The sequence below is a fragment of the Danio rerio genome, chromosome 7 (assembly GCF_052040795.2).
Source record: "Danio rerio strain M-AB ecotype USA chromosome 7, GRCz13ab, whole genome shotgun sequence".
Classification (NCBI taxonomy): domain Eukaryota; kingdom Metazoa; phylum Chordata; class Actinopteri; order Cypriniformes; family Danionidae; genus Danio; species Danio rerio.
The window spans coordinates 5,477,309-5,505,114 of NC_141027.1; the positions used below are offsets into that span (position 1 = coordinate 5,477,309).

Consider the following 27,806-nt stretch of genomic DNA (forward strand, 5'->3'; position numbering starts at 1 on the left):
AGAAACTGAAATGATTGTGTTTGGAAACAAAGATGAGGTTCTCAAGGTGAATGCGTACCTTGACTTTAAAGGTCAAACAACAAAAAATAAGGTCAAGAATCTTGGTGTGACTCTGGAGTCAGATCTGAGTTTCAGTAGTCATGTCAAAGCAGTCAGTAAATCAGCATACTATCATCTCAAAACATTGCAAGAATCAGGTGCTTTGTTTCCAGTGAGGACTTAGAGAAACTTGTTCATGCATTTATCAGCAGCAGCGTGGATTACTGTAACGACCTCCTCACGAGAAAAAAAAACAAAAAACATACAGGATTCTGACGAGGTCTCTACACTGGCTCCCAGTTACAATCAGATTAGATTTTAAAGTATTATTACTGGTTCTATAAATCACTAAATGGCCTAGGAGCTGAATACATTACAGCTATGGAAAAGCATGTAGTTCAGATAGGGAGGACGCTGCGCAGGCCACCTGGTGAGACCTGGTGGCACAAAGGTATGTGGACTAGCCCTGAGAAGGGAGAGTACACATATGAGAAGATGGTTAGCAGGGAGGGAAGACACGAGCCTGCCTAAGAGGCGGGACAGCACCATGGCTGAGTAAGCATATGAGATCGCCAGTTGGGATTGCACATAGCAGGTACCTATACCCAGAATTAGGCCCGAATTCCAGGCGGGAGTCACTGATTGAAAATGCCCCCATGTCCCCAACCCTCTTAATCGATGCCAATGTGACCTGCAGAGCTGTCTTCAAGGACAGTAATCTCAAGGATACGGAGTCGAGTGGTTTAAATGGATCTCCGTGCAGGCTAGCAAGCACTACAGAGAGATCCCAAGAGGACATGAGAGGGGGCAGGGAGGATTTGAGGAACCGGATGATTGGGAAACTTGCTAAATACAAACTGCTCTGGAGGATAGGACCCAAAAAACGCCAGGCAAAAGAGAAACCCAGCTCGACTGTCTGCCGCCGGGTATCACACACTCTGGACCGGGAGATGCCGCCTGCTTTCCCGTTCTCTCTCTCTCTGTGACGAACACTTGGAGAAACTCTTATAAGACTCTCTCAGAAGCTTCGTGAAAGGCTCTGAAAATGAAAAAGGTGCTTCTAGAGGTTTACCCTATATGCATTGTTCTATAAGTGAAGTATAAGAAGGAAAATCAGAAAACAGATGAACAGCAGTGACATTCATCATATCAGAGCATTCTGTAGCAGTCAAGTGGGAAAGAATCAAATCAAGATTTGGAATTAACTCTGGTTCCCCTTCGGTTGGGGAACTTCAGTGCCATAGAGTGGATTGATTGAAATCCACGAAATGGGAGGATTCGGATCAGAAGCCGCTTGTCTGGAGAGTATTGAACGGGCCAATAAATGAAATTAATTGGCAGCGTAAGCTTGCGCAGGTGTGCGGCATAGGCAATTATCCCAGCATATAAGCGCACCTGAAGCCAGCAGACGCTATCCTTTTCGCTTCAGATCCTTTCTGAGTGAGTCGATGAGGGTTCCTCTTGCTGTTCAGCACTTCAGAGCGAACGAGTGTGTCTCCCGGTCCAGAGTGGGTCTTCGCGGTGGCAGACGGTCGAGCTGGGTTTCTCCCTTGCCTGCGGTTCTTTGGGTCCGGTCCTCCAGAGCGGTGCGTATTGTTGCAAACTTTCCTAAAAGAGCAACACAGTCGTGCAGCACGTCCTTTTCAGGATGGCGCTCCGACTGTGCGTTTCTGGATGCGGGGGTTTCCTGGCTTCGGATGATGGACACGATCACTGCATTGCATGTTTGGGGGTCCAGCATGTTAATGCGGTGCTCGCGGGCGGTTCATGTCGTCATTGCGATGCCATGACCGTTGCACAGCTAAGATCGCGGCTAACTTTCGCAAGAGAGGGAGCCACCCCAGTTGCCTCCTGTTCTAAAAAAGCAGCGGGCGCTCGGGCAGATCTGAGGGTTCCAGCGGGAGATAATCCGCCGCCCACGGGCTCGCGGACCTCTCGCTCCTCACGGCGCTCCATCCAAGCTTCGGGTAGTGGGAGTGATCCGTCTAACCAGATGGTAGCTCTCACACTCGCTGACACCGGAGATCAGATGTCCTCCGCGGCATCGGAGGGTGGGCTTTCACTGTCCGACGAAGATCCGGACCCGCTCGCCCCCTCCGGGCAGGTGAGTGCTGTCAAATCGGATCCTGAAGCGGACATGTTAGCCGTGCTTTCCCGGGCTGCTTCGGCCGTGGGGTTGAAGATGGTTTATCCCCCAGCTCCGCGGCCGGACCGACTAGATGGGTGCTACGTAGAGGATCAGAAGGCGAAGCCTTCGAAGCCTCTCGTCCCTTTCTTCCCGGAAGTGCACAGTAGGCTCACGCAGTCTTGGAGGGCACCTTTCTCTGCCCGCGCTGCGTGTACCTCCGCCCTCACCGCCCTTGACGGCGGAGCTGCCTGGGGGTATGAGGTGATCCCGTCAGTGGAGCGCGCTATCGCGGTCAATCTTTGTCTGCGCGGCGCCTCTACGTGGCGGGGTTTGCCCCGCCTCCCGTCCAAAGCCTGTAGGTTGTCTGCCTCCCTCGGAGCCAGAGCTTATAAGGCTGCGGGCCAGGCTGCTTCTGCTTTGCACGCGATGGCCACCTACCAGCGCTACCAAGAGCAGGCGCTGGCCGAGCTGCACGAGGGCGGGTCCAACCCAAGCTTGTTACATAAGCTGCGCACTGTGACCGACTATGCTCTTCGGACTACTAAGTCCGCCGCGTGTGCGCTGGGGAGGACGATGTCCACACTTGTGGTTCAGGAACGCCACCTCTGGCTAAACCTGGCCGATATGCGCGATGTTGACAAAGTTCGCTTTCTTGACTCCCCCATATGCCAGGCTGGCCTGTTCGGCGACACCATCGGTGAATTCACCCAGGAATTCAAGGCGGTGAAAGAGCAGTCGGATGCGATGGGCAATGTCATCTATCGGCGTGGCCGTAAGCCCGCTTCGCCCGCCGAGCCATCCACCTCCGCTGTTCCTCACCGAGGGCGCCCGCCAACAAGTGCTGCGCAGCGGGCGCAGCGTACACCTCGAAAGCAGGCAGCCCCTCCTGCCCTGAGCGCCGTTAAGTCCGGTAAACGGACCACGAAGCGTCCCTGAGACAGGCCATCCGGAGAAGAGGAAACTTGCTCTTTCCCCGCTGGAGGGCGGGGCCCCGATAACAACGGTACTTTTCATTGCCACCAAAACATCAGTAAAAGAGCACTTTTCCCCTTCCCCGGATGTGACTGCACGAGTTCTGCCAGTCCGGGACGCGCTGCCTTGCGGCTCGCAGACTCTACGTGCTTCGCCAGTGGCTCACGAGCGCTGGGGGGACGATCTCCCTTCCCTCAGCCCTCCAGCCCCCTCTCCGGAGTCAGGGTGCGGAGCCAGAGCGAATCGCTCTCCTCCAGCTCTTCCGCGGGACCCTCGTGCTTCCCGGATCAGCACACTCACTCCGCGCTACCCCACCGCTGGTCTGTCAGCGATCGTAGCGATGACTCCATTAGCGAGGGCTCTGCCTGCCTGGTTAGCGTGGGCCAGCCCCTCGCGGTGGCTCATATGCACAATCAGACTCGGTTACGCGATTCAGTTCGCGAAACGGCCCCCCAAGTTTACGGGCGTGTATTTCTCCAGGGTCAACCCCCTGTCCGCCCCTGTCTTGCGAGAGGAGATTGCTGCCCTCCTGGCGAAGGGTGCAATCGAGCCGGTTCCTCCAGCCGAGATGGAGAGTGGGTTTTACAGCCCATACTTCATCGTACCCAAAAAGAGCGGTGGGTCACGGCCAATCCTAGATCTGCGCATTTTGAACCGCTGTCTGCACAGGCTGCCGTTCAGAATGCTCACGCAGAGGCGCATTCTCCAATGCGTTCGTCCTCAGGATTGGTTTGCAGCCATAGACCTGAAGGACGCGTATTTTCATCTCTCCATTCCTCCACGCCACCGCCAATTTCTGCGGTTTGCGTTCGAGGGTCGAGCGTGGCAGTACAAGGTCCTCCCCTTCGGGCTCTCTCTGTCTCCGCCGGTCTTCACCAAACTCGCGGAGGGTGCCCTAGCGCCCCTTCGGCTCGCGGGCATCCGCATACTCAATTATCTCGACGACTGGCTGATTTTAGCCCACTCTCGGGAGCAATTGATTGTGCACAGGGACAAGGTGCTTCGGCATCTCCGCCTACTGGGGCTTCAGGTCAACCGAGAAAAAAGCAAACTCGCCCCTGTGCAGAGGATTTCTTTTTTCGGGATGGAGCTGGACTCGATCACCATGGTAGCGCACCTCTCCGAGGAACGCGCTCGCCTGTTGCTGAACTGTCTGAGGGAGCTCGACAGCAAACTAGTGGTCCCACTGAAATTCTTTCAGAGGCTCCTGGGGCATATGGCATCCGCAGCCGCCGTCACGCCGCTCGGGTTGCTCCATATGAGACCACTTCAGCACTGGCTTCACGATCGGGTCCCCAGACGCGCATGGCACGCGGGCACACACCGGGTCTCGGTTACTGCGTTGTGTCGCCGCGCCCTCAGCCCTTGGAACGACCCCTCGTTCCTACAGGCCGGTGTGCCTCTAGGACATGCGTCCAGCCATGTTGTTGTTTCAACAGATGCTTCCAACACGGGTTGGGGGGCCGTGTGTCGCGGGCATGCGGCTGCGGGCCTGTGGAAGGGTGCCCAGTTGCATTGGCATATCAATCGCCTAGAGCTGTTGGCAGTGTTCCTCGCTCTTCACCGCTTTTTACACGTGCTGGTCAGGAAGGACAGTATGGCGGCGGCGGTGTATATCGACCGCATGGGGGGTATGCGCTCTCGCCGCATGTCTCAGCTCGCCCGCCGTCTGCTCCTCTGGAGTCACCCGCGGCTGAAATCGCTGCGCGCCATTCACGTTCCAGGCACGCTCAATCGTGCAGCCAATGCGCTCTCACGACAGCTGTTACGCCCTGGAGAATGGAGACTCCACCCTGAGTCTGTTCAGCTGATATGGGCGCGATTCGGGGAGGCCCAGATCGATCTGTTTGCTTCCCCCGAGAATGCTCATTGCCAGTTGTTTTTTTCCCTGACCGAGGGCTCTCTCGGCACGGATGCACTGGCCCACAGCTGGCCTTGGGGCATGCGCAAGTATGCGTTTCCCCCAGTGAGCCTGCTCGCGCAGTTTCTGTGCAAGGTCAGGGAGGACGAGGAACAGGTTCTGCTAGTTGCGCCCCTTTGGCCCAACCGGACCTGAATATCAGAGCTCTCACTCCTCGCGACGGCCCTCCCCTGGCGGATCCCTTTGAGAGAGGACCTACTCTCTCAGGGACAGGGCACCATCTGGCACCCTCGCCCCGATCTTTGGAACCTCCACATGTGGTCCCTAGACACGAGGAAGACTTAGGTAACCTACCGACTGCGGTGGTTAATACCATCACTCAGGCTAGAGCCCCCTCCACGAGGCGCGCCTACGCCCTGAAGTGGAGTCTATTCACTGAATGGTGCGTCTCTCGCAGAGAAGACCCCCGAAATTGCCAGATTAGTGTTGTGCTCTCTTTCCTTCAAGAGAAGTTGGACAGCAGGCTGTCGCCCTCCACTCTCAAGGTTTACGTGGCCGCCATCTCCGCTTATCATAGCGCGGTAGCTGGCGGCACCGTGGGAAAGCATAACCTCGTCATCCAGTTCCTTAGGGGTGCTAGGCGAATTAATCCATCTCGCCCCCCTCTCATGCCCTCTTGGGATCTCGCCCTCGTTCTCACGAGTTTGCGATCCGATCCGTTTGAGCCACTCGAATCAGTATCTCTAAGATTTCTGTCCCTGAAGACAGCTCTGCTGGTTGCATTGGCCTCCATCAAGAGGGTCGGGGACCTGGAGGCATTTTCGGTCAGTGGCTCGTGCCTGGAATTCGGGCCGGATTACTCTCACGTCATCCTGAGACCCCGCCCCGGTTATGTGCCCAAGGTTCCTACCACCCCCTTTAGAGATCAGGTAGTGAGCCTGCAAGCGCTGCCCCAGGAGGAGGCAGACCCAGCCCTTTCTTTACTTTGTCCAGTTCGCGCTCTGCGCATTTATGTGGACCGTACTCAGAATTTTAGATCATCTGAGCAGCTCTTTGTCTGTTATGGCGGTCGGCAGCAGGGAAGTGCCGTATCGAAACAAAGATTATCCCACTGGATTGTGGATGCCATTTCACTTGCTTATTCGAGTCGAGGTCAGCCGCGTCCCCCGGGAGTACATGCACACTCCACTCGGAGCGTTGCATCCTCTTGGGCGCATGTACGCGGCGCCTCTCTAACAGACATCTGTAGAGCTGCGGGCTGGGCGACACACAACACATTTGCAAGGTTTTACAATCTGCGAGTGGAGCCGGTTTCCTCAAGGGTATTAGGTAACCCTTTGGTGATTGAGGAAACAACTCGGTAGGGTGTTGAAACACGCTTGCTGCGCCATTCTCCCTAACACGGAGGTACGTGCGCCTTTTTATCTGTCAGTAAAGTTCCCCGTCAGGTGAGCCCTGCAGATTCCTCCGTGGCCCCCAGCACTGACTCAGCGGAGGAGTCACTTGCTGGCCCACTACGTTGTAGGTCTGCCCGCTGGTCAGCCCACGTTTTGGGTATAGGTGCCTGCTATGCGTGATCCCCACTAGGCGATCCCATATGCTTATTTCGCCACGGTTAAGTCCCCCCCCTGGGCGGACCCGTGTCTTCCCTCTCCGCTAACCACTCTTTTGCTATGCGTACTCCCCCTTTTTTAGGGCTAGTCCATATGTAACACATACATGTCCTCATCTATCCCCCCCTTGGGTAACGGATGGCCTCCGCAGCGTCCTCCCTATTGCACGCTTCCCAACGTACTGTCGTATTTCCTAGAATTATCTAGATGCTCACGACTTCCCAAAAAATATATCTAAATCCGTAAGACTTCTGTTGAAGTAGGATAAATTAGGGCCAGGGACACGTTGGAGGACCGCGCCCCCCATGATGTGGGTGCGTCACGCTTGCTTGACTATCCCCTCATCGGGGGCGTTGGTAAGGTGCAGTCATTATGGCGCTTTCCATACTTCTCCCATTTCGTGGATTTCAATCAATCCACTCTATGGCACTGAAGTTCCCCAACCGAAGGGGAACGTTCGAGGTTACAGAAGTAACCCTTCGTTCCCCGAGGAGGGGAATGGAAGTGCCATACTCCGTCGCCATAATGACTGTCCCTTAGCTGTTTGAAAGTCTCTTCAGCTTAAAAGGATAGCGTCTGCTGGCTTCAGGTGCGCTTATATGCTGGGATAATTGCCTATGCCGCACACCTGCGCAAGCTTACGCTGCCAATTAATTTCATTCATTGGCCCGTTCAGTACTCTCCAGACAAGTGGCTTCTGATCCGAATCCTCCCATTTCGTGGATTTCAATCAATCCACTCTATGGCACTTCCGTTCCCCTCCTCGGGGAACGAAGGGTTACTTCTGTAACCTCGAACAATCTTTCTAGCCTTCCTGCCATCAACTTTGCAAATTAAAAAATTTTTTAAAAATCAACATCATCCTCTAGGGTGGTCAAGGCAACTGCATTATCAGAAGCAACAGAGGGCAAATAACACATCAATAGTTCAGCACTGGACAGCACCCAATCAAAAGATAAATCAGCACTAGACAGCATCTGCTTTTTGATTACTAGACAATTTCTAGTTAAAACATTAAGCACAAACGACTTCTAATTTAGGGTGCTTTCACACTAGCACTTTTTATTTTTTTATTTGCATTTGTCCAAATATGGAAAGCAGGTAACACATGACATGACAGTGTGAGGGTACACCCAATAGTAACGCTAACAAGTTCACTTCTGATGTGAATGCAATCATACCAAATCACGGAAGTGAACCGCCAAGTGTACAACAAACTATCATTTTCATAACGTTCGTGTGTGTGTGAGTGTGAGTGTGTGTGTGTGTGTGTGTGTGTGTGTGTGTGTGTGTGTGTGTGTCACGTTTCGTACACTGAAAAAATAATTTAAAGATGATTTTTTTAAACAATTCATTTGGGCTGAATTTAAACCAACAAATTAAGTTGATCATTATTAAACTTAATTTGTTTGTTTAAATTCAACACAAATAAATAGGTTGCAACAGTTCTGCATGCAACACTTTTTTCAGTGTACCTTGGTGACACGCGCAGGATTAAGCCAGGGCAAACACAGTAATGCACAGTAAGGGTGTCATGCTCAATTTCAATTATCGAATCAAAAAATAGAATCGTCGGTGCGGCCACGCCCCCATGTCACGTCAGCTTGGCTTGCCAAGTGGGAAAAAAACAGGCTTGTTGAAGTGAAGTGCAGACGCTGGAGACCTGTCGACAGAACTTAAACCCTCTCCTCTTTCAATGAAGTCGCCGGTGTGGAAGTATTTTGGATTTCCAGTGAGTTATATTAAAAATGTTTGTGTTGTCGACAAAAAAAAAAACACAGTTTGCAAGCTCTGCTATGTACGTATAGACCAATTACCAACCTACGTCACACATGACGTCACACGGGTCCCAGGTTGCAGAAAACAGACAGGCTGCAATGGGAAAGATGTCGTGTTTTGCTGTAAGATGCCGAATTCAAGTCCAAACACAGAAAACTTAACTTTTACCATACACCCCACACTGCTTCAATACCGACTGCAGACGTCTTTGGCTAAATGGGAGCTGAATGAAGTGAGGAGCTAATTAGAAATGCTGGACTCTGCAGTTCTCATGTCATATCAGGTAAATTCACGCTATGCTGAATCATACACATCACTCGTTTTTGATTACAGAAATGATTTCAGCAAAAACAGTTACATATGGTTAATGAAACTGCTGACACTGAATGCTAAGAATGAAACGTGAAATATACGTTTATTAAGGTAAACTTGGTTTTTTTATTCACACATTCATTCAGTGACAACTTGTGACAAACTCCCTATATTGTTTACCACGACACTTTGAATATTCGGTCTGAAATAACCTGCAAGTGTGACTTGAAAACAACATTATTGTTTATTTGACTGTGAACATGTTGTACTTTGATAGTCATTGGCTGTTGCTAATATGATTTCGCTATTTAGAGTTTGCGAAAAATATTTTAATTAAATTATATTATTAAGGAGAAAGTCTGAATGTGCGAATATAAAGCCTACTTTACCTCTATGTGTAGGTTTACATACTCTGCCGTACAGGTGAAGTTCACTGTCAGAATGCAGTCATTTTGCGTGTTGGTGATAAATTTCCCCAGGCCTTGTATAACATTAGCGCCGTCTTCTTTCCTTGTCTTTGGCTAGGCGGAATCTCGGTGTTTAGCTCTTGAATCTGGTCATCATGGAGCAATATTTCTTGCACATGACCACACAGAACAACATTGTTGGCATCCAAAGACTTGTAGGCCTTCAACTTCTCTCTTGTAAAATCACTCGGAGCTTCATTGTGATTGTATATTTCGGGCTGGATGCTTGGTCACTTCGTCTTATCCAATATTCATTGGGAGGGTGCTGCTATCGCAAATGAACTTGTCAGATGAACACCGCTCACTTTAACATTAATTTTGCAAAATCACTGTGCTTGTCACTGGGTGACGAGCTGTTATAGTACGCTGTAAGCATTATGTAAATAATATATATGATATGTAAGTAATACATTTTATTTCTAAGACAACAACAAACTCTGCACCGCATCTGATGACATTCCCTCACTGTAAATGTTGGTGCTCCCGGTTTTTTCTGCCACCTCCCTGCGCCCGCATCCTGGATGTGTACAAACATGGTAATTGGTCTATAGGGTTGGGCTAATAGACGATGGGCACATTGCGATCCTCCATCCAGCCCCCGTTGCAAATCCGCTCGCGAAAAATACACACTCAGGCCCTGTTTACACTAATAGGTCTTTGCTTTTAAATGGCATTTTAGAATGACAACGATCCACATCCACAGTGGCGTGTAGCATTCCTGAGCAGCCCTCCTTCCTCACTACCGCTGAAAACACACATCACGTGACCACACAAACACACATTCACACACACAGACGCAAACACAGTCATGCGCTCGAGACAGCGGGTCCAGGCAGTCAGCGGGTGAGTAGACTGCTTCAATCTTTCACTTTCACACTTGGTCATTTTAGCGAACACCCCAGATGTTGGCTGGTTCCCACAGAAAAAGTGATTGACAGGTTGTAATTATGTGTGTAACTTATCTTTATTCATTTACTGTATGATTTGTTTATGAGTAAAACAAAGACCATGCAGGTCAGGTAGTTTAAACGGTAGTCTACAAATAATCAATTCGTTATTAATTAATTAATTATTCATAATTAAAATTCGAATTCGAGCACCCTTAGATGAAAAACTGCTCATGCTGCATGTGTGTGTGTCTTTGTTGGTTGCCTGTAATTACTTGCCTGTAATGTAGAGCACAGACAAAGTGTTTGAAGTTTGTGAAGTTGTCGTGTGAACATGAAAGTGTCTGAGATTCCTTCATTGTCTTTTCTTGTTGAGTCTTTTTTTGAGTCCATTAAATTGTAAACACCAAATGTATTGAGGTCACTTTGGGCAGATTTCATTTCTGGTTTATTTTTAGGTCGGTTTGGTTCTTTTAAAATGAACTGTATGTGAAAACACCCAAAACAGCTTTGAAACTTTTTTTTTTATTATTATTTATAATTTATTATATATTTATATTATGTATTGTTTAGTATTTTTATTAAACACTCTAAGAAGCAGTTTTGAGATAATAGATGATACTTTAAATATAAAAGATAAAACACGACACTTATTAAGGTGCCACAATTATTGACAAATGTAAAAAAAAATACATTGCTATTGCTATTTGGTGAACATAATCATAACTTCACAAATATAAAGTCTACACACAAGCAGAACAAATATTCACAAACTATGTTTAATCGATAAGCACAAAAAGATATTTAAGTAAATTAACATTAGGTAAATCAAATAATGCAAGCAAAATTTAACAACAAAATGAGCATGTTAATAATAAAAGTTAAACAAAAAGTTAACAACTTAAAACATAATCATACATTCATAATCGCATCATACAGACATCAATCAGAAGATTCATAAGAAGATCACAAAGGTGTTGAAGAAAAGATATCCTACACATTTTCCTGTATCTTGGATTAAAGACAATGATAGATTGAAGGATTGAAGATGATTTAGTGAGAGGAAGGAAGGAGAAGAGTCAAAGATTATACCCACATATTTAATGTTGGTGGAAGGCTGAACTAAAGAACCAGCAATATTAACACTGTCAGCACAGAACTGAGCAATATTGGTTTGATACGACGACAAGAAGATCTGTTTTGTCATTATTTTTGAGAGAGTTATTGTCATCTAAGCGTTTATATCATGAACACATGCTGAAATGGCGTTGGTGGGCAGTGTAGAGTTGTGTTGAGAACTGATGTAAAGCTGGGTGTCATCTGCATAACAGTGAAAGTTAAAATAGCAGATAGTGATATAATGTTGACGGTCAGACAGGTTTGAATAAACCAAGATAGAGCAGTGCCAGAAACACCAAGAGCTTTGAGTCGTGAGATCAGAATACTGTGAAAACTGTGGAAAGCAGAGAAAACAACAAGCTAACAGAGTCAGAAGTCTTGAGGAGGTTATAACCTTAAAAAGAGCTGTCTCAGTGCTGAGGAGAGTGTGAAAACCAGACTCTAAACAATCATATTAGTTATGGGATTAATATAATATCAGATTGACATCTCTTTATCTGTTAATATTGGCTTTACTCTTCAACAGATGGAGCTGTGAAATACACTCAACACAGGTACGGGTGTTTCTGTGTGTTTTCATGTCCTCCATGTGTTGATGTGGGTTTCTCAATCTGAACACACACAGTGTAGATGAGCTGGATAAATTAAATGAAGACTTGTTTTATTGTCAAGTTTATTGAAGTTTATTATTATTATAATGATCATCATGTGTTTATATTGACATTGATCTGTGTAATATAAAGAGCAGACAGTATCTGTACCTCTCGCTCTGATGTATTTGTAGATCAGTACAGCTGTCGCGAGCAGATACACACAAACTGCCAGAAGAAAACTGACAATCTTGTAGACAGAAATCTGACCTGAACCTGACAATGAAAATGAGAAAGAAGAAATTTATTAGAGCAACATTACAAAAGGCTTGTGAAAAAGTTCTCTGAGCAAACCTAAACCTGAAATAGCACTGAGGAACAGAAGACATCATTTTTAAACTCCATTTACTGTAGTAAAGAGTCAAAACTGTAATATATTTCCGTCTCACCACCATTTACTCTGCAATCCTGAAATCATTATTATTCATTACAATTTGAGTTGTATTATATCAATATTTTATTGCCTCACAGTGGCTCAGTGGTTAGCACTGTCGCCCCACAGCAAGAAGGTTGCTGGTTCGAGTCCCGGCTGGGTCAGTTGCTGTTTTTGTGTGGAGTTGTTCTCCCCATGTTGGTGCGGGTTTCCTCCGGACAGATTTGATTTTATTAATGATCTGTGAGAGATCTGCAGTGAGTCTCACCTCTGACTGAGATCCAGCTGTGCGGCGACTCTCCGCTCTCTGTTTCACAGTAGTAGAAACCCTCATCAGACTTTGAGACAGTAGGGATGCTCATCTCTCCTGTCTGATTCTGGATCAGTGATCCGTCTTTATAGAAATCAGCTGTGAGGATGGAAGAGTTTGTAGATCGATGTAAACAGTGTAAAGTCAGAGTTTCTCCCTCAATCACAGGATCAGCAGAACTCTCCAGAATCACATCACCATCTACACAACACAACACAACACAACACAGCACAGCACAGCACAGCACAACACAACACACATCTGATTAGTCTCAATATATGACTAAACTATTCATATCTGCAGTTTTATGAATTAAAAACCTCCTTGAGCCTCATATAAAACAGTTATAAATTGATGTTAATTGTAGTCAGATTTTTAACCAATGACAAAATAATAATCACGTTAATCAATTCAAGTCTGTTATTGGCTTTACAGAAAACAATGAGATGAGAATGTGTGTGTAATTGAGATGTGAATGTTTGTAGATGCTGTGGTTTTAGTAACAGGACTCACCATGTACAGTGATGTTCAGAGGATGTTGTTTCTCTCCAGATTCAGACTCACACCAGTAAACTCCAGTGTCAGATGTGCTGAGAGACTGGATTCCACATATAGATCCTGTTTGTGCTGAACAATCTTGTGTGTTTGTGTGTGTGAATCTTCTCACTGTCCATCCAGCAGAGTCACAGCTCAGAGAGAGAGAGTCAGAGGAGAAGTGTTGACTTCTGCTGGGCCTGAGCACCAGACGCACTGAAGCAGAAACACCTGAGACAGAGAGCAAACGCAGACAAATATACTGCTGCTGTCACTGACATAAACCTACTGGCACATTCGAGATCAACAACAGCTCTGACAGCTGCTGAAAGCTGATTTCCCTCACCAGTGACCCACAGTGGCTGTGCGCTGCTGTTCTGTGAGGAATAGGCTGGTTCTCCTCTCTCTGCTCTGCACGTATAAACTCCTGTGTGCTGTAGAGCAGCAGGACTGAGAGTGTAAGAGCCTCCAGCTCCTCTGCTGCTGTCTGACAGATGATCAGCATCTCTGAACCAGCTGAACGTCCAGCCTGTAGAGGAGCCTGGAACCTCACAGATCAGAGTCACCGAGTGTCCTTCAGTGAGCCACGGCTGTGGAGACACTCGCACTGCTGCCTGAGCTTCATCTGAACCAAACATGTGGAGTTACAGAGCCATAGAGGAGCAGATACAGACTCTGATAATACTGAACACACACACACACACACTCACCTGAAGACACAGTCAGAGTAACAGCATCACTGCGCTGAAAGATCTGAGTGTCCATCTGTCCTGTACAGCTGTAATTACCACGGTGAAAGACCTCAACACGGCTGATCTTCAACTCTCGTGCTGAGCACCGGCTCACAGTGTTTTTATGTTGATTATACTGGTTATAATATTTGTTATACTGGTCTGTTTGCTCTATTTGCCATCTGTATGTCCACTCAGTGTTTCCTCCCCACTTTATTTCACATCTGAGAGTGACTGTTTCTCCTCTGAACACATGTTCATCAGGCTGGATTATCGCCACAGCTTTAGGACTCTCTGTACAAACAAAGTTTTTGAATTTGGTTTTCATTCAGAGTTTTAAAGGGTTGTGTTAACACTGTGTTTTCTCTCACCTGTAACACTGAGTGTCAGTTCATCACTGTATTGTGTGTAATAGACTGGTTCTCCTCTTCCAGCTCTACACCAGTACTGGCCTCCATCAGACACTGAATCAATCTTCATGCTGTAGGAGTTTGTTCTTGTCTTCTTTATCTCAGAGTCTTGTGTGTTTTTGTACCAGTAAAAGTCCCATCCGGTGGACAGATCAGTGTTACAGGTCAAAGTCACTGTGTTTCCAGTCAGTGTAGCTCCTGCAGAATCTGATCTGAGTTCAGGCTTTGGCTTTAAATCTGCAGGAGAACAAGAGCAGATTCAGATCCTCAAAAAGCAGAATACATCTGAGAAATACCTGAGGCATTATATATGCGAATTGTTCTGCCTGATGTAGGACTAATTTTTTTAGATGAGAATATTGGTAGTTATTATTAATATAAGTGTCCATTTGATGTTTTAAATATGTTTAAACAATTACGGAGATGTGAGGACTTACGGGATTATTGTGGCGGGTCATTGCTTGTGTTATTAAACACAGGGAGAACATGCAAACTCCACAAAGAAATACCAACTGACCCAGGCTGACAGCGCTAACCACTGCACCAGTAACAAGTTAAACAATCAGAAAGAAAATAATAAATCAACTCACCCTTAACAGTGAGATAAACAGATGTTGGTTGTGTTGAGACTGATCTTCCATCTATGAATCCTTTACACCAGTACTGACCCTGATCAGACTCAGCAGCTCCTCTGATAGTGAGAGTGTCTCTGTTTACAGTGTAATGACCATCAGACTGTAACTTTACACGGTTTCTGTCTGTATACCACTCATATGTCCAGACTTTGTGATCGGACTCAATCACACACTTCAGATTGACTGTCTCTCCAGTGAATACAGCACTGTCTGGTGTCACAGTCACGGTAGATCTGGGTGAAGCTGAGAAGAATAGAAAAGCATTCAGTGACATATATATAAGTTTTGTGTGGTCATTTGTTGTCATCTCCATGTTTTTGAGGACGCGACTGCTTTATTTCTACATTGTGGAGTTGATTTTAATCATGCAGACTTTTATGTGAGTATAGCATGACTGTACTAAACCGTACACGTATTTCACCGTATAACATGCAGCTGTTGCTCTTATTTTACTGCAAGTGAATGTAACTTTATTCAGCTCTCAATTAAGAAAATGCTAATAACTGCACAATATGGTTTGGGTTACTGTCATAACCCTTGTCCCCTGAATGAGGGAATGGAGACATTATGTTAAAACAACATTATAAGTTATTGCCAGATGATCAATCATTCCGGAGTGTTAAGCTGCGATCACACTGCACTATTCTCCCCATAGACTTCCATTCATACACATGCGAATGCTACAGCCCGGAAACGCAAGTTCATGCGGCAATTTTCGCAGTTCTCTGTGTTGGAAAGTTCAAGCTTGGTGAACTCTGACCTGTGAAATTGCATTATGTGATTGCGTGAGACTGATCGAAGATCAAAGCATGACATCTCTGGACAGGAATTTAAAAACATGGAGCAATCACTAGCTTTTTTTCATCTCTAATCATTTTGTTTAATCTCGCCCCTTTTCACAGAGTCGTACGACAGAATTTCGCAATTTCAAACTCTGGTGCAGGGGTGTCCAAACTCAGTCCTAAAGGCCGGTGTCCTGCAGATTTTAGCTTCAACTTGCCTCAACACCCCTGCAAGAATATTTCTAGAAAGCCTAAGAGCTTGATTAGCTAGCCCAGGTGTGTCTGATTGGGGTTGGAACTAAACTTTGCAGGACACTGGCCCTCCAGGACAGAGTTTGGATGAAAAATAGGGTGGGTGTAGCGGATGAACGTGAGGACTGCCACCTTGGGCAGCAGTCCTCACATTCATCCACTACACCCACCCTCTCCCTCACGGTCCTAACATATATATACCATATATTTATTATATATTTTATATATATTATTGTTAATTTGGAATTAGATTGTATAAATTTATATTTCAAAAATTTATAAAAGTTGAACATTTTTGTAAATCCACTCATTTTTTAGCTTCACTCTTAATTTAACATAGCATAATGAACTGAATCATGTTTGACCATTAGCCATTCATAAAAATGCTATTTAAAGCTCAAGTCTTCTGTAGTTGCGTTGTGTAATAACTGACAGAAAATGAAAAATTACTATTATCTACGCCAATATTGTTAGAAACTATACTCATTCTGGTGTAAGAGTCAATAAACTGTTTTTGTGCCATGGCTGCACCAGGTGGAGTGATACACTGCACATGAGAAAGAGTTACTTTTAGAGAGCACATTTGAAAAATTAAGCCAATTTGTCACGGTTGCAGGTTTGTGCGCTTCTTCGGAGTGTATGTTTGATCACGTGGGTTTGTTTTGTTTTGGTTATCCATGTGGATTTGTTAGGCTCACGTGTTATGACTTCATTCAGTTGGTCTGATTAGTTCGCCAGCTGAGGCTCATCATGGTGCCTATATCTGGGCGACGCTTTTGTGTGTCTGTGTCAGTTCGTTGTTATCACTCATGTTTGTGTGTCTGTGCTCAGGCCCTGCGGAGTTATCTGGATCTGGTTTTCCCCGTTCTGTTTCCTGCCCTGCGTTCTGCGTCCTTCTAGCCTGACACTATTTGTATTTGTCATCACAATAAACTTGTACACTTGCTATTGGATCTTCTCTGACTCTCTTTGAAACGTTACAGAACGAACTGACCTTTACATGGATCCAGCGAGTGTTTCCCAGATCTCCGAGTTCGTCTCCCACAGCAACGCTCGGATCGACCGTCAGGATGAGGCTCTGGCCACCACGGCTCAGGCGATCCAGGCCCTGGTTGGCCAAGTTTCATTGCTCACATCCCAGGTCCAACAACTGGTTACTCGTGCTGCACAGGCTGATACTCCACCTGCCCCCGAGACTGCACCGACCCCGGAAGTGTCACCAGCGCCTGCGGTTCCTGGTCGCTCTGTTGAGCCGCGTCTTCCACCTCCGACCAGCTACTCTGGAGAGCCTCTCTTGTGCCGATCCTTCCTGTCTAAGTGTTCCCTTTACATCTCACTGCAGCCGTCACTATTTTCCTCTGAACAATCTAAGGTGGCATTTGTCATCACCCTCCTTTCGGGAAAGGCGGCTCAGTGGGGAACTACAGCTTGGGTACAAAAGCTACCATGCTGCTCTACGTTTGACCTGTTCTCAAAAGAACTTAAGAAGGTCTTTGATCGATCCGCTTCCGGGAGAGAGGCCGCCCGAGTCCTCGCTGAACTCCGCCAGGGGAATCGGAGCGTAGCGGAGTACTCGATTGAGTTCCGAACACTAGCCGCTGAATGCGGCTGGAACGCGGAGGCCCAGTGGGACATGTTCCTGCACGGATTGTCTGATCGTCTGCAAGATGCGATCTATTCCTTAGATCTTCCTAAGACTCTGGACGAGCTGGTAGATTTGGCCATCTGTGTGGACACCAGACTGCTTCGGCGTGAGACTCGCCTGCAGCAGAGCAAATTTTCGGATCCCGTTCCTGACTTTCCGGCATTAACTGCGACACCGGAAGCGGTAAGCGCTGACCCGGAACCCATGCAGCTGGGGAGATCCCGCTTGTCCGTGCAAGAAAAGCGCCGACGGAGAACGGAGGGACTCTGCCTCTATTGCGGAGGGGCGGGTCATCGGGTGGCTTCCTGTCCCGTAAAAGACGACACCCATCAGTAGGTAAGGGGTTACTGATGGGTGAAATTAATTTGGAAAAATCCTCTACGGCTGCCACTTTATTGCCCGTCACTATATCATGGGGTTCCGGAAGTCATGACACCCATGCCCTCGTCGATTCCGGGGCGGAGGGAAATTTCATTGACTCCAGTTTCGCTTTCAGTTCTAAACTTCCGGTTGTTGCACTGTCACAACCCATTGCAGTACGCGCCCTCAGTGGGCTTTCCCTTCCCACTATCACTCACTCCACCAAACCCATAAAACTTATCACGTCTGGAAATCATGTTGAACACATTTCATTTTTTTTAACAGACTGTTCCAACTCACCGGTGGTTTTAGGACATCCATGGTTAATTCTTCATAAACCTCACATTAATTGGGGTCTTAATTCCATATTTTCGTGGAGTGAGAAATGTCATGAGTCTTGTCTTTCGTCTGCTCGTTCTGCTGTTTCTTGTTCTGTGTTTCAGGAGGAGCGCATGGACCTGTCAAACGTGCCCAGTGAGTACCTCGACCTGAAGAGAGTGTTCAGTAAGTCTCGAGCTGCTTCTCTGCCTCCTCATCGTCCCTATGACTGTGCAATAGATTTATTGCCAGGTACCTCTCCGCCTAAAGGCAAGTTATACTCTCTTTCCATTCCTGAGAGGGAGGCCATGGAGAAATATATTTCTGATTCTCTAGCGGCCAAGATCATATGACCCTCTTCTTCTCCGGCGGGGGCGGGGTTCTTTTTCGTGAAAAAGAAGGATGGGTCTCTTAGACCTTGTATAGACTATCGAGGGCTGAACAGCATCACGGTGAAGAATACGTATCCTTTGCCGCTGATGTCTTCAGCGTTCGAGCGTCTGCAAGGGGCTTCGTTTTTCACGAAATTAGATCTTCGTAACGCATATCATTTGGTTCGCATGAAGCAGGGACATGAGTGGAAAACCGCGTTTTTGACCCCCAGGGGGCATTTTGAATATTGTGTTCTTCCGTTCGGGCTTTCTAATGCTCCTGCGGTTTTCCAAGCACTCGTAAATGACGTGTTGCGAGACATGATAGATCAGTTTATTTATGTCTACCTGGATGACATTCTGATTTTTCTCGTTCTCTCCAGGAACATGTGCAGCACGTCAGGCGAGTGCTTCAGCGGCTGCTAGAGAATGGGCTTTTTGTCAAGGCGGAGAAATGCGTGTTCCATGCACAGTCTGTTCCCTTTCTGGGACACATTGTGTCAGTCGAGGGGGTGCGCATGGATCCAGAGAAAGTTCAGGCTGTGGTGAATTGGCCAATCCCCGAGTCTCGTAAGGCCCTGCAGAGATTTCTGGGCTTCGCTAATTTTTACCGGCGTTTTATTCCCAATTTCAGCCAGCTCGCCGCCCCTCTGACGTCCTTAACCTCCGCCAAGACGCCTTTCAGGTGGTCGAGTGCAGCACAGGTTGCATTCACTAAACTAAAGAGCCGCTTTGTTTCAGCTCCTATTCTGGTGACACCTGATCCAGCCCGGCAGTTCGTGGTGGAGGTTGACGCGTCAGAGGTGGGCGTGGGCGCGATCCTGTCCCAGCGCGCAGCCTCGGATGACAGAATACATCCGTGCGCGTTTTTCTCTCACCGATTATCTCCCGCTGAACGAAATTACGACATTGGTAATAGGGAGTTGTTGGCTGTCAAACTCGCTTTGGAGGAGGGTTCGGGGGTTCCCTTTATCGTTTGGACCGATCATAAGAACCTCGAATACATCAGGTCCGCCAAACGACTTAACTCCAGGCAGGCTCGGTGGGCATTATTTTTCGGACGTTTTGACTTTACCATCTCATATTGACCGGGTTCTAAAAACATCAAACCCGACGCGTTATCCCGTCTTTTTGATTCTTCCGAGCGCAATACGTCTCTTGAGCCCATCGTTCCCCAGAGGATTTGTATTTCTGCAGTAACATGGGAGATCGAGAGCAGGGTCCGCACAGCCCTGGATGGGGTAACGCCCCCGGTCGGATGCCCACCCAGTCGTTTGTTTGTGCCGGAGGCGATTCGGTCTGACGTCATTCGGTGGGGACATTCCTCCAAAGTGGCTTGTCATCCTGGGGTGAGTCGTACATTATTTTTGGTTAAACAGCGGTTTTGGTGGCCAGCTATGGCACGGGACATACGCGAGTTTGTTTTGGCCTGTTCTGTTTGTGCTGTTTCTAAGACTTCTAATCGCCCCCCTGCTGGACTCCTTCAGCCGCTGTCAGTGCCTTCGAGACCCTGGTCGCACATTTCGCTAGATTTCGTCACTGGTCTCCCGCCATCTGGTGGCAATACGGCTGTTTTGACCGTTGTGGACCGGTTCTCGAAGGCTACTCATTTCATTCCTCTGCCCAAATTACCCTCAGCCAGAGAGACAGCGGAGGCTGTCATTAATCACGTCTTTCGCATTCATGGCCTCCCGACGGACGTGGTTTCTGACAGGGGACCCCAGTTTGTCTCTAAATTTTGGAGAGAATTCTGTCATTTATTGGGAGCGACTGTAAGCCTTTCTTCTGGTTTCCATCCTCAGAGTAACGGACAGAGAGGGCCAATCAAGATCTCGAGCGTATGTTACGTTGTTTGGTTTCCCAAAATCCCGCCTCCTGGAGTCAGCAGCTCCCATGGGTGGAGTACGCACACAATTCATTACCAGTGTCGGCTACGGGCCTCTCTCCGTTTCAGTGTAGCTTAGGATACCAGCCACCAGCTTTTCCCAGTCTGGAATCCGAAATCGCGGTCCCCTCTGCCCACGCCTTTGTCCAGAGGTGCCGACGCACTTGGAGCAGAGCCAGACAGACCCTCCTCCAAGTGGGTGCGCGCACCAAGGCTAAAGCCGATCGCCACCGGTCGAAGCCTCCCGTTTACGTCGTCGGTCAAAAAGTGTGGCTTTCAACTAAGAATATTCCCTTGCGTTCCGTATGTAATAAACTTGCACCTAAATTTATTGGCCCATTCACTGTCATCAAGATCATTAGTCCGGTGGCAGTCCGCCTCAAACTTCCTCCAGCGTACAGGAGAATACATCCCGTGTTTCATGTTTCCAAATTAAAGCCCGTTTTTCATACGGCCATTAACCCGCCCACTCCGGTTCCCCCCCCCGCCGCGTCTCGTAGATGGGGAGACCGTCTATTCGGTTAAGCGCATTCTGGACTCGAGACGGAGGGGACGAGGATTTCAGTACTTGGTGGACTGGGAAGGTTATGGTGCGGAGGAGAGGAGTTGGGTTCCTGCAAAGGACATATTGGATCACTCTCTTATCGATGATTACAATCGCCAGGTAAGCTCTTCTGGAAGCACCAGGAGGTGCTCGTAGGAGAGGAGGTAATGTCATGGTTGCAGGTTTGTGCGCTTCTCCGGAGTGTATGTTGATCACGTGGGTTTGTTTTGTTTTGGTTATCCATGTGGATTTGTTAGGCTCACGTGTTATGACGTCATTCAGTTGGTCTGATTAGTTCGCCAGCTGAGGCTCATCATGGTGCCTATATCTGGGCGACGCTTTTGTGTGTCTGTGTCAGTTCGTTGTTATCACTCATGTTTGTGTGTCTGTGCTCAGGCCCTGCGGAGTTATCTGGATCTGGTTTTCCCCGTTCTGTTTCCTGCCCTGCGTTCTGCATCCGTCTAGCCTGACACTATTTGTATTTGTCATCACAATAAACTTGTACACTTGCTATTGGATCTTCTCTGACTCTCATTGAAACGTTACACAATTATTATTTTTATTTTATTGTTCTTCTACAATGTTCTTTTAATTGTATTCAGGCATGAATTATAACACAGTACTTGCTGAAGTACTCACCTTTTACAATGAGATGAACAGCAGAGCTTGATTGTGTGGAGACTGATCTTCCATCTATCTGTCCCCAACACCAGTACTGACCCTGATCAGACTCAGCAGCTCTAATAGTGAGAATGTCTCTGTTTACACTGTGACGATGAGACAAATGTAACACATCGTCGTCTTTATACCAGAAATATCTCCAGATACTGTAATGAGTTGTTATCACACAGGTCAGATTTACTGTCTCTCCCGTGAATACAGGATTGGCTGGTGTTACAGTCAGTGTAGATCTGGGTAAAGCTGAGAAGACAAAACATAAGTGACTCAAACAGCTCTTTTAGAGAAAAAAAAATATTTCTTAATGTTTCACAAAACTTTATAAATGTTCATCCAGATGTAACATTACCCTAAACCTGAGGCGTTGAGAATAGCATTTAATATTTAAGGTGAAGATGAGTATCAGTCAAGGATTATTTTATACAGGTTTATGAATAGTAGACTGAGTTAAGCATGCTTACTGAGAAGTTAACTTTACAGACACATGGTCTGTTTGAGGATATTTTTTGTCTTTTTCTGGAATCTTGCTGTCTAAAGAAGATGAGGTGCTCTCAGATCTTTCATCTAAATTAACTTTTTTTTTTTATGAGGATGAATGAATGTTCATGTTATACAAACATCCACAATGACATGTGGATGAGTATTTAATTACATATTGTTCATTTTGGGGTTAACTAAAAGTTTAAGGCTGACATCTCGCATGTTTCCAGGTCTATTTTTTTTTATACATTTTTTTTTTCGCAATTCAAATGAGTAGAGGTGTGCACCAGGTCACATAGGTCACACCTTACACTAACATTTTTACATTTCAACTTAAAATATTATGTTAACTTCACTTAAATAGTGAAGTTTTCTTAACTGAGGTTAAAGTTGACTTGACAGTACATGTGTAATGGACATATTCTAAGTTTAGTTAACTTAAATAGACAAGTTGTTGTAGTTAAGAATGATGTTGATATGATTTTATAATTCAAGTGTAATAGACATGGTTTAAGTTTAATGAACTTAAATATTGAAGTTTTTCTTTCAATGACACATAAACACTATGGCCAGTTTTGTTTATTCAAGACACAAATACCTTTGGAGGAAACTACGTAAACAAGCAAACTCCACACAGAATCGCCTCCTGGACCAGCCTGGGGCAACAGTAACCACTGAGCAACCGTGCCGCCACCATACTTGGTGTTACTTACCTTAAATTAATCAGGAAGACTAATGGTTCTACTAATGGACCATGGTTCATTTAATACAAAAAAAAAAAAAAACATTTTTTGAAGTCTGCAAATAGAGCGTCAGACAATCCCACACCTTAATGTTACAATGAGAAAATGGTTAGTCAATCTTGCCAGATACACTTTGATGTTTCCAGCCTAAACTATCCAAAACCCTCCCAAATGCAAATCGAGTTGGTACACACTTTTTTTTTTGTTAATTATTTACCATAAATTGCATGTTTAAAAATCCATACTGATCCCAAACCCACCCAAATTTTGACAAGCCCCTTAAGCCATTTTTTACCAGCACAATCTAATTCTAAACCTGCAATAAAGAATATATAAACACAAAGATATATATATATATATATACACACAGTGTAATAGCAGATAATAATACTGATGTTCAGATGTATAGCTCTGCTCACTGGATCAAAGCTGGTTAAACTCTTTTGTCTGGGTGAGTGGCTCTTCATTGGATCGGGCTTCAGCAGTGACATTTGCATTACACCAATCTGAACTAAACTAAACTTTAACAGTGACATTGATGCTAAGCTGAACACAATAAGTTGTAATTTAACTAGAACATCAGAATTCTATCATTTTCAAAACAAATGCCAGTGAGATTTTAAACTACACCCACCGATGCACTCTTAAGACATGCATCAATCATATGGTGTAGTATGGGGTAGTTTTACAACATTTCTCCAATGTCCTTTCAAAATTTGCCACTACATTTAGCTGCTTGTACTGTTAGGCTACAGATACATATTTTCAGCTATTTAATAAACTGTTCAGATTCACTTCTTTATACTGTCTTGTAAAATGTTATCTGTCTTACTACATAATTATAATGCTTATTGATATTGACTGTTGCCACATGTGGCGAGAAGATCAGATAATATAAGGTGAGAGGCCTTGGCCTTGAAGAACACTAAAGACAGAGCCCAGAATCTCATAGGGCCCTATCATACACCCGGCGCAGTGTGGCGCAAGACGTGGTGCAATAGTCTTTTGCTAGTTTCAGCTTGGCGCAAGAGTCGTTTTGAGGCGCTGTTTAAATAGCAAATGCATTAGCGCTCATTTGTGCGCCCATAGGCGTTCTGGTCTAAAAAGAAAGGCGTTCTAAGGCGGACCGCTGGCGCGTTGCTATTTTGAGATACTATAATAGATTTTTCATTAGACCAAAACAAACCCGGTCTAAACTCCAGCGCAGAGTTGCGCCTCACTTACACACTGCTTAATACGCACAAGAGAGCAATAGGCAAACATCTTTACATATGAAAAATTTTTAATATTAAGGATATATATAGGATATAACAAGAATAGATATAGGATATAAATTTAAAGGATTAAAATATTACAAAACATATTATTTTCTAGCCTACATAAATGGGTCAGTGAAAAAACAGGTTTGGCAAGATGGGTAATTTAAAAATCTTACAAAGTTGATTTAAAAGCATCCGTCAGATATTTCAAAATGTACAGATTGTATTCATGTTGATTTTATGTAATTAAAAATAACATTTACACCATTTTTTACAAACATTAAGACTGAATGCAACTGAAAATGTCAAATGGTGTAACTGCCAAAAATTGTGAAATATTAAATAATTTACTCCTCCTAGATGATATGCAAGTGTACACACTGAAATAAATACTTCATTTTAAAATACCACAATAACATTTATTGTATTCGCATTATCTCTAAATGTACATTTTAATGAGTTTTTGCAATATTCGGCCGGACACATGCTAAAAACACATCTGATTTCTAAATAATCTTTGACAAATTATGTAAAAAATGTTAAAAACTATTTTATTACACTAAACTGGGCGTTTTAATTTTAATTTCACATTATTTCCATGTACATAATTATATTTTTATGTAAAATACTGGTTGACAAAAAGCAATTACACCACCTGACAGTGTTGCTTCTACAGCCAAAGTTTTTGAAATTGACAATTAAAATCAATTCAAATTAAGAATGATAGTCAACAATTAATCAAGAAGTGATTTTAATTTGTTTTAAATGTTAACCAAAATGTCTGGCAAAAAGAAATCATCATGGCGCATGAACGGTGTATCCATGTCTCATATTGTAATGACACTTGAGGAACAATATCTGAGGGGGGTGGGATTGTCATTGACAAATGTGTTTAGAACAATGAAACTAAGTTGCTGAACTTTAATACACCAAGTAATAACATCCTTTACATTAAATGTGTGGCCCTCATCAATAGAATATTAACAAACTAAAGAAACATGTTTGACATTTAACACCTTTTCCATCACTGTTTCTTTTCAGTTGGCTTAAGTAAAATAAAAATAAGTAGATGATATTAGAAAAAAAATCCACTATTTTACTTTTAAGTTATTTGGAAACAATTAGCCAAACACTGTATGTAAAACACTAGTACGTAAGAACTGCTGCTTACTCGTTGTTACCTTGGTGCTGGGATTAAAGGCCAATTTTTGTAAGCTACACGACTGACTGACCACAAATCATTTCCTGAGTGTATCCACAACTTATCCACAAACTATTTATTTTATACAGTTAACTTCAGAATTATGCAGAATTATTATTAGTCCCCCTGAGCTATTGTCACCGACTCGGTCCCAGTCATTCCCCTCGCTGGCCAGCAGAGGCCACCATCTCCGGACTTCTAACATTACGTCATCCCTTCACTCTGATTCCTGCACACCTGATCTCCATTCCGCTAATGACCCACGTACCCTTTATAAGCAGCTCACACTCACTCATCTGTGCGAAGTCTTGTTTAGCCCGGCCAGCATTTCTGAGCGTTCTATCCTGCCTGATCTCCCGTTTACTACTTCAGCCCGTTTCCTGACTCTGCTCTGTCTTCTGCCTGCCCACGACCAAAGCCTGTTACACGGACTCTGATACTCGCTGCCTGCCCTCGACCAAAGCCTGTTACACGGACTCTGAATCACGCTGCCTGCCTCTGACCCATGCCTGGTAATCACTCTGTGTCTGTCAATCGCCAGCCCTTATTCATTGATGTATATGTTGTATGTTCGCACAGTCGTGCGTGCTGTATGTTGATTAAGTGTGACTTAATAAATACTGCAAATGGATCCCTCCGTGTCAGTCTCCCCGTTACAGAAGACTTCGCCCAACATGGATCCCGCAGCCATACAGGTTTTGTCTCACGAAGTCACAGCTCAAGCTCAGGTACTGACCACTCATCAACAGCAACTAATGCACTTAACTCAGTTGACAGACGAACTTGTGAAATCACTGCAAAACCTGCAAGCTGCTCCCACAGCGCAACTCACCGCCAACTACTCTCTGAGTCCACCTGTTGTGACACAACCCCCGACGGTCTCCGGAGCTCGATTGGCATTTCCTGACAAATTCTCAGGTAACCCAGCAAAATGTAAAGGCTTTCTGTTGCAATGTAAACTGTTTATCGCCCAACAGCCCCATCTGTTTAACGCCCTATTCACACGGGGCGTCAGCGTCAACGCTTCCCATTCACTTTGAATGGGTGACGTCAGGCGTTGCCGAACTGCATTGTGGATCCGTTGGCGGCGCTTCAGAAGCGTTCCTCGCTGCAGAAGTTGGGACCAGCTCAACTTTTCAAGCGCCGACGGAAGCGTCAGCCAATCAGATCGCTGTATGCAAATACACCAGCTCAGACAGTGGCCTATTGCTGACTGAATTTCATTGGCTGACGCTTCTATGACGATCGTTTCAGCTCCAACTTCAGACACGCCCTCTGTCAAGCGTTGACGCTGAAGCCCCGTGTGAATAGGGCGTAAGGACGAGAATGGAAAAATTGCTTTTTTATGCTCATTGCTCACAGGGAAAGCATTAGACTAGGCTACTGCAGTTTGGCCAGACAGCACCCTGATATTTCCCTCGTTTAATGACTTTCTCAAACGTTTTTGCACTCTTGTGTTCGATCACCCCGAGGGTGGTCGTAATGCTGGCGAGGAGCTATTGTGTATCCAACAGGGAGATCGCTCTGCAGCTGAATTCGCATTGCATTTCCTCACTCTGGCAGCGCAAACAGGCTGGGCTGATGATCCACTTACTACGCTCTACAGAAAGGCTCTGAAACCAGAACTGCAAAAAGAGATGGCATGTCGTGACGAGGGAAAAACACTGGATCAGCTGATCGAACTATCCATAAGGTTAGACACTCTCCTCCGCACTCGTAACCCACTGTGCTCAATTGCTTCCAGTCCTGTATCTCCTGAAAACCCCGCTGAACCTATGCAACTGGGTAGAACCCGCCTGAACCCAGAGAAACGTGAACGAAGGAGGAGAAATCACCTGTGCATCTATTGCGGACTTCCAGGTCATACTAAGGTTTTATGTCCCAACAAGCCTCCCCCTAAAACCCTTCCGGTGAGTGCTACCACAATGTTCACGACCACAAATGACACTATGAGTATACCTGTCAGTTTAAAAAACGAAGGAGTTGAGAGTTTTACCATGGCCATGATCGATTCAGGAGCCGCTGGCAACTTTATCGATTACACATTTGCTATCACTCACTCCATTCCTCTAACCTCCTGTGATTCCTCCCTAGCCATCACTGCTATAGACGGACGCCCACTAGGAGAGGGACACATAAAATTCCAGACTCTACCAATCTCTCTTCAAACAGGCTCTCTACACGAAGAAGAGATTTCCCTCCTTGCCATCGACTCCCCTCGACACACTGTTATCCTCGAGTTGCCATGGTTACAACTACATGACCCTCAAGTTTCCTGGAGAACTGGTGAGATCATTAAATGGAGAGATCATTGCTTTACCCAGTGCCTGCATTCTGTTTCCCCAGTCCAGATCAACACGATTACCAACACCGAAAATCCTGAACTTTGTCAAATTCCCGAGGCTTATCATGACTTAACCGAGGCTTTTAATAAGCAGAAAGCTACCAAGCTCCCTCCTCATCGTAAA

General features: G+C 45.7%; 1 protein-coding gene and 1 long non-coding RNA gene across 2 annotated transcripts in view; one reads left to right on the forward strand and one right to left on the reverse strand.

Annotated features, from left to right (window-relative positions):
- Positions 1-27,806, forward strand: part of LOC147842964 (uncharacterized) — a 277,603-nt gene that overhangs the window by 240,799 nt on the left and 8,998 nt on the right. The gene's annotated exons all lie outside the window — the stretch shown is intronic.
- The window catches only part of LOC147842979 (Fc receptor-like protein 5), a 35,676-nt gene continuing 18,690 nt past the window's right edge, over positions 10,821-27,806 (reverse strand). The window contains exons 5-12 of the mRNA XM_087260236.1: positions 21,617-21,898; positions 14,776-15,063; positions 14,147-14,422; positions 13,755-14,069; positions 13,391-13,669; positions 13,024-13,275; positions 12,469-12,711; positions 10,821-12,043 (exon numbers count right to left, since the gene is read on the reverse strand). Coding sequence (XP_087116362.1) covers positions 11,784-12,043; positions 12,469-12,711; positions 13,024-13,275; positions 13,391-13,669; positions 13,755-14,069; positions 14,147-14,422; positions 14,776-15,063; positions 21,617-21,898 — 2,195 coding nt within the window. The 3' untranslated portion in view covers positions 10,821-11,783. The remainder of the gene's footprint in view (positions 12,044-12,468; positions 12,712-13,023; positions 13,276-13,390; positions 13,670-13,754; positions 14,070-14,146; positions 14,423-14,775; positions 15,064-21,616; positions 21,899-27,806) is intronic.